Here is a 13662-nt window from a genome sequence, read left to right on the forward strand (position 1 = left end):
GCAATATTAGAATAACAGAGCTACAGAAGAACGTCCTCCTTGGAACTGCTCAAATACTTAGGAGGACTCTATCCATCAAGTAATCCAGCAGACTTATGACTGCCCTAGGCTCACGGACTGAACTCAGCACCATAAGTTAAAAGCGGCAAGACTTTAAGGACTGCTGCTACTCTAATCTGACCCATGTTGATATATATATACAGAGAGATATTGATCATAACATGCATAACATTAACGATTAATTTTTGTGATTCAGTCCTGTTTGCTAATGTGACAGGGTCACTAACCCTATAATTTCACTATTTTTAATATTTCTAAACATTCAAAGATTTGATAGCTTCACTTCATTTTGTGTTCAGGAATTTTCCGGTTTAAGTTTAGGTAAACAACGCATTGCTTAGGTATGTTTCTTTGGGTGTGCTCAAACCACACATAGTTGCTAAAATGTGTTATTGGAACCAGGGTTTTGCGGTTACCTTTCAGCAAATTATTTCTATTGCTAAAAGTTAGCTTACCACCTTAAGATAATGAAATTATGCAAAGGAAATCCTTTCCCATGTCTTTAACTTAGTATGGAAGAAGTGGTTAGATTGGCTTGGCAAAATCAATTTTAAATATCTTTGGTACGTGCTGAATCGTATCCCCATGCTTCTAGCAAGGTATGGTCTATAAGTCGTTCCTGTTTATTTTACTTGCTGTATTAGTTTGCTGATGAACTTGGGCTTTTCATAAACTGCTTAAGGGAAAATCCTTGAATCCTCCTCATTCCTGCTCGTATAGCCACCGCATCCAGTTACACTAATTCGCAGAAAATGCACCTTAGGGGTTAGTTTTTAATCACTCATTGCGATCTTTAGATTTGTTTGCGTGATAGCACCAAATGCAGTCAATTCATTGTTGGTTTTATGCCTGTCTTCTGTAGCCAAAATTGATTAACCAGCACATTGCCTGAACTGCCCTACACAAGATCTTACACTTGGGAACACAAAGAATGGTTACATAGAATCCTTGCACGCAAATCTTACAGTAGAAACATGAAGAATCCATACTAAGGAATGCAGCAAAGTCACCCCATATCCTCATGTCCAAGAGACTTTGGTTACGTGGACACGAGGCAAAAATGGGGTTTCGTATGTACACTGTTTCTCAGTCTTTGATTCAATGGCTGTTGTCAAGAGGTTCTCTTGGCGGTCGTGAAACACTTTGGTCATTGCCGTTGTGGAGAGATGGCCATTGAAGAGAGGGAGCGGTTAAAATAAGAATGAATGTATGGACTGTCTGCCAGGACAAAAAAGTGGCCATTGTAGAGAGGTGGCCGTCATTTTTGATGCTGCATTTATTGTGGTTAAGCCCAGGACTTTGTGGTTGAGTTTCAGAATAGTTCAGAATTCAATAATCAGCTAAGGAATCAAAGTCTTTGGCTTACACTATCATGTGATCAAGGCTTTGCATTTCACTAAACCTAAAATTTTGAATGAAGTGAGTCTTAGCTGCTCAACAGCTAGGTGGTTTCTAGGATAGGAAAGATTCTCTTTAGCACGGAATGCACTATTGGGGTGGTAAGGGGCCTTTCGCCCATAACGGTATTCACCAGGTTACAAACAATATCATTTGCTTTACATGCAGCTCATGAGAAAAGAATAATGATCAAACAATACCGCTGGAAACAACAGTTGGTCATCGGACATTGTCCGACCAAATTTTGAATATGTCTGGCCAATTTCACATTATGATCGGACATGATGTCCGAACATTTCACGAACACCAAGTTATTGTCCATCCACAAAATTTGTTGATATAGATCGTTAAAAGGCTCGAAATTGCGACCGATACAGTCACCAATGTGGCTAAAATTTCATCTTTGGCAACCAAAAATTCTGGTTTAGTCCAATCAACAGCCGAAAATACGTCTACATTAACAGGCTACCATAATGGCGACTACTTTTCTCTGTGTTGACGATCAATAACGGTTATTTTCTCAGACATTATGTGTTTCCAGAAACACTTGGTGAAAGATCTTTGCTTCTATAACATTCAACATAAGAAAAGAAAGCAATCTATCCTTTTGCTTTGCTGTTAAAGATTCCTTCACATCGGAAAACTTGCAAATGGCTGATCGTGCTTGAAATCACCCTAATATAGAGATTTAGGCCAGCTTAAAAGAGTAGCTCCTGGGTCGGGTTGTTCAGAGCCAAATTAAGCTAACCCAGGAAAAAGTAGAATTTGAGTTTTGTAACTTTGCGTTGAGGTTTTCTGTATATTTGTTTGGTATATTGTTTTGAGTTTTAATAATCACTATATATACAAAACAAAGCAGCAAAAAACATTTGTATAGAAGAAAAAGTTATAATCCAGTTAATTTTCAATCCTGGGTTAGCGTTAACCGGCTTCCGAACGATGCTGCCCTGTTTTCAACAAGTTAACCTGGATGAGCCCGTGATCCAATCGAAAAACAGCACTTGGTCAGGGGTCAACTTTGAAAAAAACACTTGACCTCGATGAGCTGTGAACTTGACCTGTGATATGGTCACATGATACTGGTCAGCGGATATCTTGTTTTGACAGGTGTCAATTGAAAATAACTTGGAAGTCCAATATCAAAGAAGTGCACGGTAAACAAAGGCTGCATATCTATGTCAACCTATTATTTGGAGTATGGCTGCCATGTTGTGCAACTCTGTCGCCGTCGCCATAGTGCATACGTGCCCACGAGCAATACCGCTAGCCATGATAACCATGAGAAAATCAACTCATGGGTTTCCTTTTCTTTCCTATATGAGTTTGGGGCTCCGTTTGGCGGCCCTTTGGGCCGCCGGAGCTCCGCTATAATGTATTGCAAACTCTTGAGCATTGAGTATGTCAAATATGCCTACCGATCGTGTATCTTGTAATGCATGAATCCTTCACAGATATTACATTAGCTACGTACACAAAATTAGCAGTCAAAACAGTCTTGGAAATTTTTTCTTTACAGATTTTATGCATTGAGTTCTTTTCTAAATAAAACTCCTAATTGATTTTTATTGGTTAGTTGCCAAATGGCATCTCAAGAATTTTTTTAATTTTGGGCCCTACACTCTGACAGTTTGAGCCATATTTCCAGGAGCCCATTATGGGCCTCTGTCATATCATAAAGCTGAAGTGTTCATCTTCCCTGTACTTGCCAAACAAAGTACTCTTCCAAAATCCTGTTATTATGCATTACGTGCATTGCAATATGCTGTTGGTACTTCATGCATGTACCCTAGAGTCAAGGTTGGTCAGGAACCCATCACTAGGAGCCAGCAACTCCCATACTAAGCCTATGTCATGGTATGTTTACAGACCAGTCTATTTTTAGGCTTCTTTTCCCACGACAAAGGTCAGCACTGGTCTACATGAGCGCGCATGGGCAAGGAGAAAAATGGCAGCCTCAGGTGAACATGGCAACCTAATCTACCACTGAAATTATAAAGTCTGTACTTGTGATTGGTCACTGAGGTTCCTGCGGGGGTATGAGTTCGCGGTAATTTCAAACTAAAATAGACCAGTTTGTGAAAATGCCGGGACAGGAATAACTGGGGTAGTTGCACACTCCTAGTGATGGGTCCAGCTTTAAAGGGACACAGTCAGGTGGCGCACATGCACATTAGATACCATTTCATGGCTAATTTGCATATCACAGAGACGCGAACCATACTATTTTTAACCCAATACGACAAAAATAATATCATAAGATGAGCAAAAGCACACTCAAAAACAGGTCTTTTAGTAAATGATTGAAAATAGGGCAAAACACTGCGAAGATTGAAGCGGATTTCTAGATGTACATTGATTTCAGGTTGAGGTAAACTTTTTTCAAAGTGAGAAAACTAGTGTCCAGGTCAACGGGGTCCCAAAGCTGACTGTGTCCTTTTAATGGTAGCATTCAGTAGAAAACTAGGTTTGCTTGAAGAACATGTAACCAGGAGATAACCAGGAGAGATTGGTGCAGTCATTTAGTAGATAGAGTCATCTAATTAATCATAAATGATAAATAAATCAAATTTAAAAGCAGTTTTGAACAATTTGTGTTGAATATCTTTACAGTATGCTAATAAATTTTCTTATGCTAATTAACTATGCTAATCAATTATGCAAATTGATGTCCGGTCAAATTGATAAGATGTCCGACCAAAATAAAGATTTGAAAGGACATATGTCCTGTTAAAGAAGAAAAATTATTTCCGGCCCTGAAACAATGTTTGCGGAAAATTTTTCAGTTTGTGAATGGAACACAAATCTCAACCTAGCAGCGCTCTTTGCATTTAATTAATACTGTCTTCTCATTGAAACATACATTTCTTGGAATCAATATTCAGTTTGAATGGGTTTCTCTGTTAAAACCGAAGAAATTATGGACAGCTAGTTATAAATGAGAACACTACTGATTTTTACTGTCATGTTGCAAATGCCTTTTTCACTAGATTGGAGCTAATTTGGCCTACCGGTATATCCAGGCCGAAAATGTCCAAAAATGCGTTGTTTTTTTCCCCAAAAAGCTCCAGGTGTCAATGAGTTAAACAACTTTGAGAATAGTGAGAAGAGTTTAGGAGAGACTAATGGGAAGGGTGGGTTACATTCCACAAAATTCCATTGGTTAATGTTAACAATGCACTAAGTGTAAATATGTGACCACTGATACTAAAAATTACCTGGCAGGAGAAAAACTGGCAGGAGAGAAAGGAGCTGGGCCAGGGCTGCGCCCAAGAGATGCATGACGTTTATTGATAGCTGCTTCAGGAGTTGTATGAGGTCTTTTAGTAGATAACTTGATGAGGAAAAAGCAGCATTGTTAGCATCAGGTTTAAAAAAAAAAACAGAGTTTACAGGCACCCCTTGCCACTGCTGAGTCTCTGTATGTTTATCCATAAATGCCATCACACGATGTTCTATGTTGCCTTTGTATACCAACAAGACAAAAAGCGACGTGGGTGTCATTCTTACAAAACATTGCAATAAGGGCTTCTGAATATCTAACTTGAAATGACTGCTTCAACAGACTTTGGTAATTCAGACACAATTTCCTGAGATAAGAGCCAGAAATGGCCATTTGCAGTGTTTAATAGCCTTTTTAGGGGAAAATACAGAGTCAAAAGGGTAAATAGCATACATCTCCATCAAGATAACAAAGGGTACCAGGCTAACTGTGACTAATTACCACCGTTCATAATTGTATCATAGTAAACGGTTTGAACCCGGGAGTATCAATAGTTTGTCTTCTGTGATCATCTGGGTGAGGGTAGTTCTGAAAAGAACTGTTGTTCTACCTTCACCTGGACGATCACTCAAGATGAACTCATGATTCTATGCCACTACTCCTCATTTGCAGTCAATTACTGTTGGATCATGTGTACTAACGGCATCTGTTGTCAAGTGTCCATCGAGACCCTTGATCGGTGCCCATGATTGACACCTTGGTTGACATTCGATCAACACTCCATTGACCCCTTGGTTGATGCTCAATCCACACTCCATTGACATCTTGGTCGACAGTCAGTTGAAAGTCAACTAATTTTTGATGGATATATATGAGTCGGTCAACACTCGGCCGTCACCGGACTGACAGTTGATCAAGTGTCAATGGAAATGTTGATCCAGTGTTAAGTGAGTTTCAATGGAGTATCGATCGCGTGTCAATCGAGATGTTGATCAAAGCTATTGGTCGACACTCGACTGCAGATGCCTTAAGTACACATGATCCAAATTGTTAATGCTGGGGTCTTTATTACATACTGTCATACCATATTGTCATACCTTATTTCCAGGGGTTTGGTAGCATTCTAACAAATCTTCATATTCTTCACTGATACTATATGTAGATAGACTGGTCAAGATTCAATACAGCATACCAGGATTACCCTTCAACATTCAAAAACCATTCTTTAAATTACGATATTAAATTAAAATATGACCTACCAGAATTTTAGCAATTCAATATATTTCTGTATTTTGTTTTATAATGTGCAAAGGGAGGGTTCCCAAAAAATGTTCTTTTTTTTTATTTTCATTCCACCCTTTTTGAGTAAAATTGCCATTCAAATCTTGCCAATAACTATACCCATCCAAGTTGATTTGGGATTGGTAGAACCTTTGAAAATTGACTTTTACAAGAATGTCACAAATATCAGTAGACTTAAGATCATGGCAGAAGTTTATGTTAACTGAACACTGTTTTTTTTTTTTCTAGCCCATTACCCTTCAGGGATTCAAAAGTCATAAACACTGTTACACTTTGGTCATGTGCAAATGCGAACTGGAAATTCAGACACCTTTTAATATCTTGACCTAGGAGAAAAGAACTACTTTTTCGACATTTTTTTAATAGAATTTTCATTACTCACTGAAAATTTCCCCTAAGTGACAACTGTCGCACTGGTTTTCCAAGAACAACAGAACAGCAGTGAACATGTTAACAGTTTAACACATATTATGCATTGCTAAAACTTACTACTAGAACTTTTAATATCTGCTATACAGATTGCACAATCTAAGTGTTAAAAAATTCATCATCTGTATAATGGAATTTTAGAACTTTAGGACATCCTTTTCTGAATTAGAGAAAGTCAAAAGTGCCCATCAAAGATGGTGCAACGTGGTTGGTTTACGGTTAGCAGAAAAAAATCTACAGAGAGCCTTCTCTGAATCTCATATCTAGAATACAACACAAAAGATATACACCTCTACTATAATAACCTTGTGATACTAATAATAAGATTATTTCAAAGTTTTAATTGCTGGAGAATAATTTTCATGTTAATGATGAAACTAAGGATACACTTCATCAATGGTGTCTTTACTAAACATCAAGGGCTTGGTCTCCTCTAGTTTAATGCTCAGCTGCTTCTGTTTCTTTTCCTTAGACAAAGATTGCTTCAGAAAATAATAAAAAAATGTATTGACAAGGAAATATACTATAGGCAGCAGATATTAATACTGTCACTGTCATGATGTTTTTGTTTGCAATTTGGATCTTGTGTGCTTAGGGCAGCTACAGCTCTATCAACATATAAACATAGGTAATACACTCTTCTTTCGCATCCCCTATGGATAGGGGAAGGGGCTAATAGATGGTTGCCATTTCAGCAAAACAACAGTGAACAATACACATATACCACCAACAGTTGACCGATATGATGCTGACTGTTGGTCGCAATGTAACAGTTGAGGTGTCGGCTAAGTGTTTATAGATATACCAATCAAGTGTCGACTGATAGTGGCAACCGATGGTCTACCAACTTGAATAACATGATGACCAATACTCTCCCAACTTGCGGTTGACATATTGACCGAGTATCGGCTGACACTCAATCGACACAGGGTTCCAGATAATTTTTCAATACAGGGACTTGATAAGGAATTCCAGCAGGTCAATTCCCACTGCTCCCATCAAATCTGCTCGAGGAATTGTTTCTGTCTCTATCCCTACTCTTGTTTCAAGAACCACCAGAGAGAAATTTCCCTTTATTTGCTGGGTTCTGGTATAAAACCTGTTAGACTGCCATTGCTGTGTCATAAAATTTGACCTTCCGCATGTTTCTTACTAATGAAAAATTTACCCCCAAAAAGGTGCTTGTTTTAAAATTGTACCCCCCTCCAAACCCCCCCCCCCCGGATGTAATAAACCATTGGTCCCTTAAAATAGAAAAGGTGGTCTACTTTGAAGATGTAAGGGGAGTTCTTCGGTCAACATTACAAGAACAGTTACAGCCAGGTTACACAAGCAACCATACAGTGGTAAGAGTGGTAAGAGTGGTGACCGTACTACCCAAACAACTTGGTATATGCTTTGTGTTAAAAAGTCTGGGTGCGACTTGTTTTGCCAATCTATAGCAATTGATGAGCACTCCTTGTGTGACTATCAATTCATCATCGATTGACTAATACCAATTGATACCAGTTAACTAATTTTATCGATTTCCATCAATTGGACACCCCGGGACAAAGAAATGCCTGCCGTTCCAGGGGGGAAAGTTAAAGTATTAAGTTGACAGGATACCAGAAGTCTTAGTTAAGCTTTTTGGTTGAGTTTGTGTCCATAAACTGTAAACCAAGACACATGTACAGTCATCAACAACTCAAATCACGTTATATTGTACAAGCTTTCTTCTTACCTTTCGTTCAAAGTCTTCCAGGGAAGAAAGATCCGGTTCTTGATTACAGCCAGCAGATGTTACATGGGCAATCCATTCTTCAACTAACTCTGTAGCACTCAGATGACACAAAATGCAGATTTCTTTCACTAAGTGATGGAATATGTATAAGAAGGCTTCAATTCTGTTTTACGAGTGAGCTTATCTAAAAGGTTGATAATATAAGCTTTTTGATGGCAAGCTTAAATCTACCTACATTTATCTAAGATGGACAAGTCGTCTATAGTAACGGAAAACTCCTCAAATTCTCGTTCAATCTCCTGGTCTGTCACCATGTTGGATTCTTTGGCTTTGGCGCCAAACGCTATGATTCATTGCGAGGCTAATGGCGGCCGAGAAAGACTGGAAACGGTTGCGTCGTTCGGCTGCAGAAATTCGAGCTTCGAATCGCTAGCGTTAACTGTCTGGGCTGAAAAGGGGTGAATATCATCCTAAGAATAACTAATTCGGTGGATCGTGATGGCTGCGGATGATCAGGAATATTATGGCTACTACTATGACACCGAGGAAGATAGAGGGTTGCTTGATCCTGCATGGGAAAGGCAACAAAAAAAGGTAGTATCGTCCATCTATAGTGACACAGTAAAATGATTGCATGATTGATTTGCTGTTCTCTTTAACTTTATTCACGGCATTTTTTCTTATTCTCAGAAGCTAAATGTCCTAACAACCGTATGCTTCGCTTATTTATTACGCAGACTTTTACAGCATGGTGTAATTCTCATTTAAGAAAATTAAACAAGCAGATTTCGGAAATCGAGGTCGACTTTCACGATGGTTTGTTGCTGATGGCATTGTTAGAGGTAATATCAGGAGAAAGACTTCCCAAACCCGAGAAAGGACGATTGCGGTTTCATAAGATTGCCAACGTCAATAAAGCCTTAGATTTTGTGGCTGGCAAAGGAGTGAAACTGGTGTCCATTGGTGCGGAAGGTACTGGTGGAAGTGAATATTTTGTGGGGTGTTGTTTCACATTCAAAGCAGGCACGGGCTCGTAAATATCGATCTAATCCGTTATTCCCTTTTAGAAATCGTGGATGGCAACCTCAAAATGACACTTGGAATGATATGGACGATAATCCTGCGGTTTGCGATCCAAGATATAGCTGTAGAAGGTAAAACTTGGTTATTTTCAAGTGAAATACTCTCTTACTACTGGTAAATTTATGCGAATTTCAACGATAATTGTCGTTTTTTCCGCGTTATTTGTCAACAGAATCGTTTGCAAAGGACGGCCTGTTACTCTGGTGTCAGCGGAAAACAGCCCCATATAAAAATGTCAACGTGCAGAACTTTCACACAAGGTAGAGTACTGGTTGTTTTGCTATTGATAAAGTTTGAGAGTAGTTGCAGTCACATGTATCCATTATTATGTTACATGCTTGCACGTCTCTATCCTAGGCTGTAGCGACATTTAATGTGCATTCTGTCAACTGTCTTGCAGCTTTAAAGATGGATTGGCATTTTGTGCTCTTATTCATCGACATCGGCCGGACCTCATTGATTATAATTCTCTGAGCAAGGTAAGTTGTAGACAATCACCCAACCACCCGGGTTGCTGTTTTAAACTATGCGACGAACACGATTGCTGTACCCACTCCAAGAGGGTGTGTCAGTTATTATATGCGTGTCATTTTGCATGTAGGCGTGATTTTATTTCCGTGATCACTGACTGCTGTTAGTATCATAACGAGCGTTTATGATTCTTATCAAGAGCTAATATATCGTCAGTGCTAAAAACATCGAGAATGGCGTTGGAGCTATTTAGTTTAGTCACGCACGGATGCGTAGGGAGCTTGTTAAAAATGTTATTTCCTGTGTAATACATTGACCATTAATGGAAACATACAGGTTCCCATTGTTAATCAATCAATGATATTTATGTTATGTTTGCCATTTTTACACAGATTAAAAGTTCTTAGTTATTTTCATTCCTTGAAGACGTTGCTATTTATAAGACATTGTTGATCGTTGTAGGAGGTCTTGGTGTATTTTTGTAAAGTAATTGATTCTTAAGTAAATTATCTAGGAGTCCTAATGATTTTATGTTAAAATAGTTTGCTGATCATAATACTACACCAACTGAATCAATAGCACACAAGTAGATAATCCTGTTTAACAGTAACTACGTGTATAACAGGTGCAGGCATTTAACAAGATTGTTTTTAGTGAATATTCATGTTAAGAACAACAAGACTCTGATAGCAGTCTTTAATCTAGAAACTAGATGCTCCTGGAACATTTGCTCGGGTATCACAATATGGGATTGTGCTTTACTAGTATTGAACATACTAAAAACGAATAAAAGAATCAGGATATTAAACAGTTAACCTTAGAATCTATTTCTATTCAAGTTGCTTCATTGAGTTTCCTCTTTATTCCACTGCATGTTGATTGCCTCACCTTCAAAGTTCTGTTCACAAAGATTCTTGTCTTCTCTTTATTTCAACATCTGAGGTGTTCATCTCAGCATCATAGTTTGTTGTTAATTATAGTAAGTCCTTATATATGCCTCATTTACAAGTTATCTGATGGGAACTGGCATGAACTTTTGCTAGCTTTCATGCTATAGAATTCATGGACTTACACATTCTGAAAACGCTTAACATCTTTGTATGTGAAATGATTACATGCGGCATGATTCTTCCCAAAGCTTTCAAAACGGAGCATTCGGTAAATTGTTTTGTTCATGAAAAACGTGCACATGATTGATTGGCAAGCTGTAGTAATTTTCATCCCCAGTTTCCTTAATTTCCCTTCCGCAAGGAACGGCTCAGGAATCATAACCCCTTATTTACAAGTACCGTGACCCCAAGAATTAAGAACAGCTTGGAATGAATTTTTTAGACTTGGGCTTTACTATGGAAGCCCAAGTAACAAGTCAAAGTGGGTCATATGTCCCACATGACAAAAGTGGTCTGGGTCAAACTCTGATTTCAAAACTTTGACTATCTGATGTCATTCAAACCATTGCCAAATCAAAAAATATACTTTTTATGCTTTTCACAGTTTTGATTCCTTTATTGCAGTGAAAAGTCTGATTACAGAGTGGAAAATCGGACGTTATGTGTATTCCTTTAGTTACTGCATACATTGTTTTTTTTTGTTTTTTTTTTCATTTTTCACGCAAATTGAGCAGTCTTTCTTGGAATTGTGTGGAATGCCTGGGACAAAAAGTACTCCTAAGCATGTACTGTATTTACACATGTATAAGTCAGTCTCGTGTATAAGTCAACCCCCCATTTTCAAGGCCTAAAATCAGTTTTTCTTTACTTCTGGCTAAGAAGTAAAAGGTGATATTTTCCCAAAAAGCTAATCTCACATTTCTGAAAAAGTTTGACAAGCACAGTGGACAGAAAAGCAGTTTAGCAATTTGAACAATTTATAAGACAACACATGAAAAATTAAACTATTATTTGTAATACGTGGCCGTCCACAGGACACCTTGAGGCCCATCCAGCTAAAAGCCTGCTGTATAAAGTTTATCAGCAATTGTCTTTGTGCAAACAAGCAGTAATCACTTGATTTAAGGAATTTTTCCCATATTTTTAAATAAGCTGCATTGAAATTCAAATCTAATTGTGTTGAAGTAAGTAGAAAAGAGCTTTTATTAGAAGATCAAAGGAATACTAAAGAACTTTGAAGAACGGCTTGATTGCAAACATGCCATCTTGGAAAACTTGGTAACCAAACAAGGTGATAGTTGAATGAAAATGAAAATAGAGTAATGAGACAAACAACATCTCCTTAAGGTATCATGGTGGGAGCAATGACAGTGTTTGGAAATCATGCTTTTATGTGGGCACTTTGAAAGAAAACCCCATCAACCTATACATTTTCTGAAAGGTTAATAGTTATAGAATACAATCATATCTTTGAAATTTTCTAAAATGTTAATGTCGCAGTGATATTGAAAGAAATACCCAGAAACACTGCCTCGCTTAAACTGGTTTGCCTCCCCACATCAATTATTGGAGCAGCACAATTAACATCGGAAATGGTTTCTCACGCATCATCCTCAAAAACGGTGTCGGAGATTTTCCAGATTTGAGTTGTTTATTTTTCTACACTCTCTGAAAGTTTGTTATTTTCAATGCAGATGTTTCCTTCGACAAAAGAGGCCATAACTTTAAAATGGAAGCGCAATTAAACAAAGCCCAACAGCTTTTTTTGAAGGAGGTATTCTGGAACACGCCTGCCAATTTTCAACCAATTCTGTCGGAAGATGTGCGTAAATGAACTAAAAATATTCATCCTTGTGTCCAGTTTTTTTAGTGAGAAAATGACAAAAAATCTTTTATGAGATTAGTATTGGCATTGGTCAATTTACAACAACAATGGCTTATGACAACTTAAAATAAACAAATGTCTACAAATTCTGGCACGAAAACCCGTCGCAGTGTTATCGTCTGAGAAGCAACAAAACACCAGAGCTTGAAACACGTTTAAACTGTAAACTGCTGTGATTTCTTTTACTTAGAAGATTTTGTCAGCAGCATTGGTATTGTGTTGCTCAAGGTAATATGCCTCTTCGTTCTCTAGACATTTTTTGAAACCATGGCTTGAGAAGCTGTCAGTTTTATGCGACTAACACTTGTTGTAGTTTGTCCTTCGGCTTCATTGGCAGTACTAGTGTCTTTGAGTTCCTTCAACCATTCTTCTTGGTTAAAGTATAACCCACAGTCATTCAGAGCAAGAGCTCTTGTTTGTTCGACACTGAACCCGTGGGTTCCAGACTTTCGCGTCTTTGGCTTCCTCAAGGACAAAATGGGCAAGAAGTTTTCTTGCGTTTTTGTTGGCACACAAAGAAAATTTGACGTGAACGAAAGCTAACTTGCGATAAAAACAACCAGATTGAGAACTGTTTGTATGCATGTCTCTTTTGTTCAAATGAAATATCTTACCGCAGGTTTCATTACATATGACAACTGGTGGTGAATTTCAGTTACAGATGACAGGACTTGTCAATGTGCCGCAAGGGGTTAATGAGGGTCAAAAAATTTTTTCTTTATTTTTAAGTAAAAAAGGCTTTTTTTCCCATTCTTTTTACAAATATTTATCTCAGTTTTCTCAATTTAAACCGCAAAAAATTTTTTCACATTTTTTGTAAAAATTCACCAACCATGTTATGAGTTCGTGGCCTCATTTAATGTTTTTTTGAGCTGAAAGTTGTTAACATACCGAAATCAAGTGGGTGGGGACTGAAAAATAGTGAATTGCTATGGGAACAGAAGTTTTTATGGCTGTAGGTGTGTTTCCTGTAGAACTATTAGCCTACCAAGTTTCAATGGTCTGTGCTGCTAATTGGCCAAGATAGCTCTATTTATATACTTGATATAATATTAGGTTGAGTGGGTGATGTCATTGGTTGTCTCATTTGCATATTTTATTCATTTTTCATAATTAAATATCTCTGGAACTAATGCAGATGTTTGCAAATAGTAAACAACATTTTTATTCATTCAGTCTCTGTGATACACTTAAAAAAATC

At 37.8% G+C, this 13662-nt stretch overlaps 2 protein-coding genes across 2 annotated transcripts in view; one reads left to right on the forward strand and one right to left on the reverse strand.

Moving 5' to 3' along the window:
• The window catches only part of LOC110060149 (DNA polymerase alpha subunit B-like), a 31059-nt gene extending 22562 nt beyond the window's left edge, over positions 1-8497 (reverse strand). The window contains exons 1-5 of the mRNA XM_020766938.2: positions 8368-8497; positions 8133-8260; positions 6797-6891; positions 5776-5830; positions 4674-4789 (exon numbers count right to left, since the gene is read on the reverse strand). Of these exons, the coding sequence (XP_020622597.2) occupies positions 4674-4789; positions 5776-5830; positions 6797-6891; positions 8133-8260; positions 8368-8446 (473 nt within the window). The 5' untranslated portion in view covers positions 8447-8497. The remainder of the gene's footprint in view (positions 1-4673; positions 4790-5775; positions 5831-6796; positions 6892-8132; positions 8261-8367) is intronic.
• Positions 8498-8537: 40 nt separating this feature from the next.
• The window catches only part of LOC110060050 (alpha-actinin-like), a 35145-nt gene continuing 30020 nt past the window's right edge, over positions 8538-13662 (forward strand). Inside the window, exons 1-5 of the mRNA XM_089292704.1 lie at positions 8538-8726; positions 8870-9104; positions 9200-9286; positions 9388-9475; positions 9616-9694. Of these exons, the coding sequence (XP_089148830.1) occupies positions 8631-8726; positions 8870-9104; positions 9200-9286; positions 9388-9475; positions 9616-9694 (585 nt within the window). The 5' untranslated portion in view covers positions 8538-8630. The remainder of the gene's footprint in view (positions 8727-8869; positions 9105-9199; positions 9287-9387; positions 9476-9615; positions 9695-13662) is intronic.

The sequence above is a fragment of the Orbicella faveolata genome, unplaced genomic scaffold (genome assembly GCF_042242905.1).
Source record: "Orbicella faveolata isolate gen_17 unplaced genomic scaffold, um_ofav_v1 contig_24, whole genome shotgun sequence".
In the NCBI taxonomy this organism is placed as follows: Eukaryota; Metazoa; Cnidaria; class Anthozoa; order Scleractinia; family Merulinidae; genus Orbicella; species Orbicella faveolata.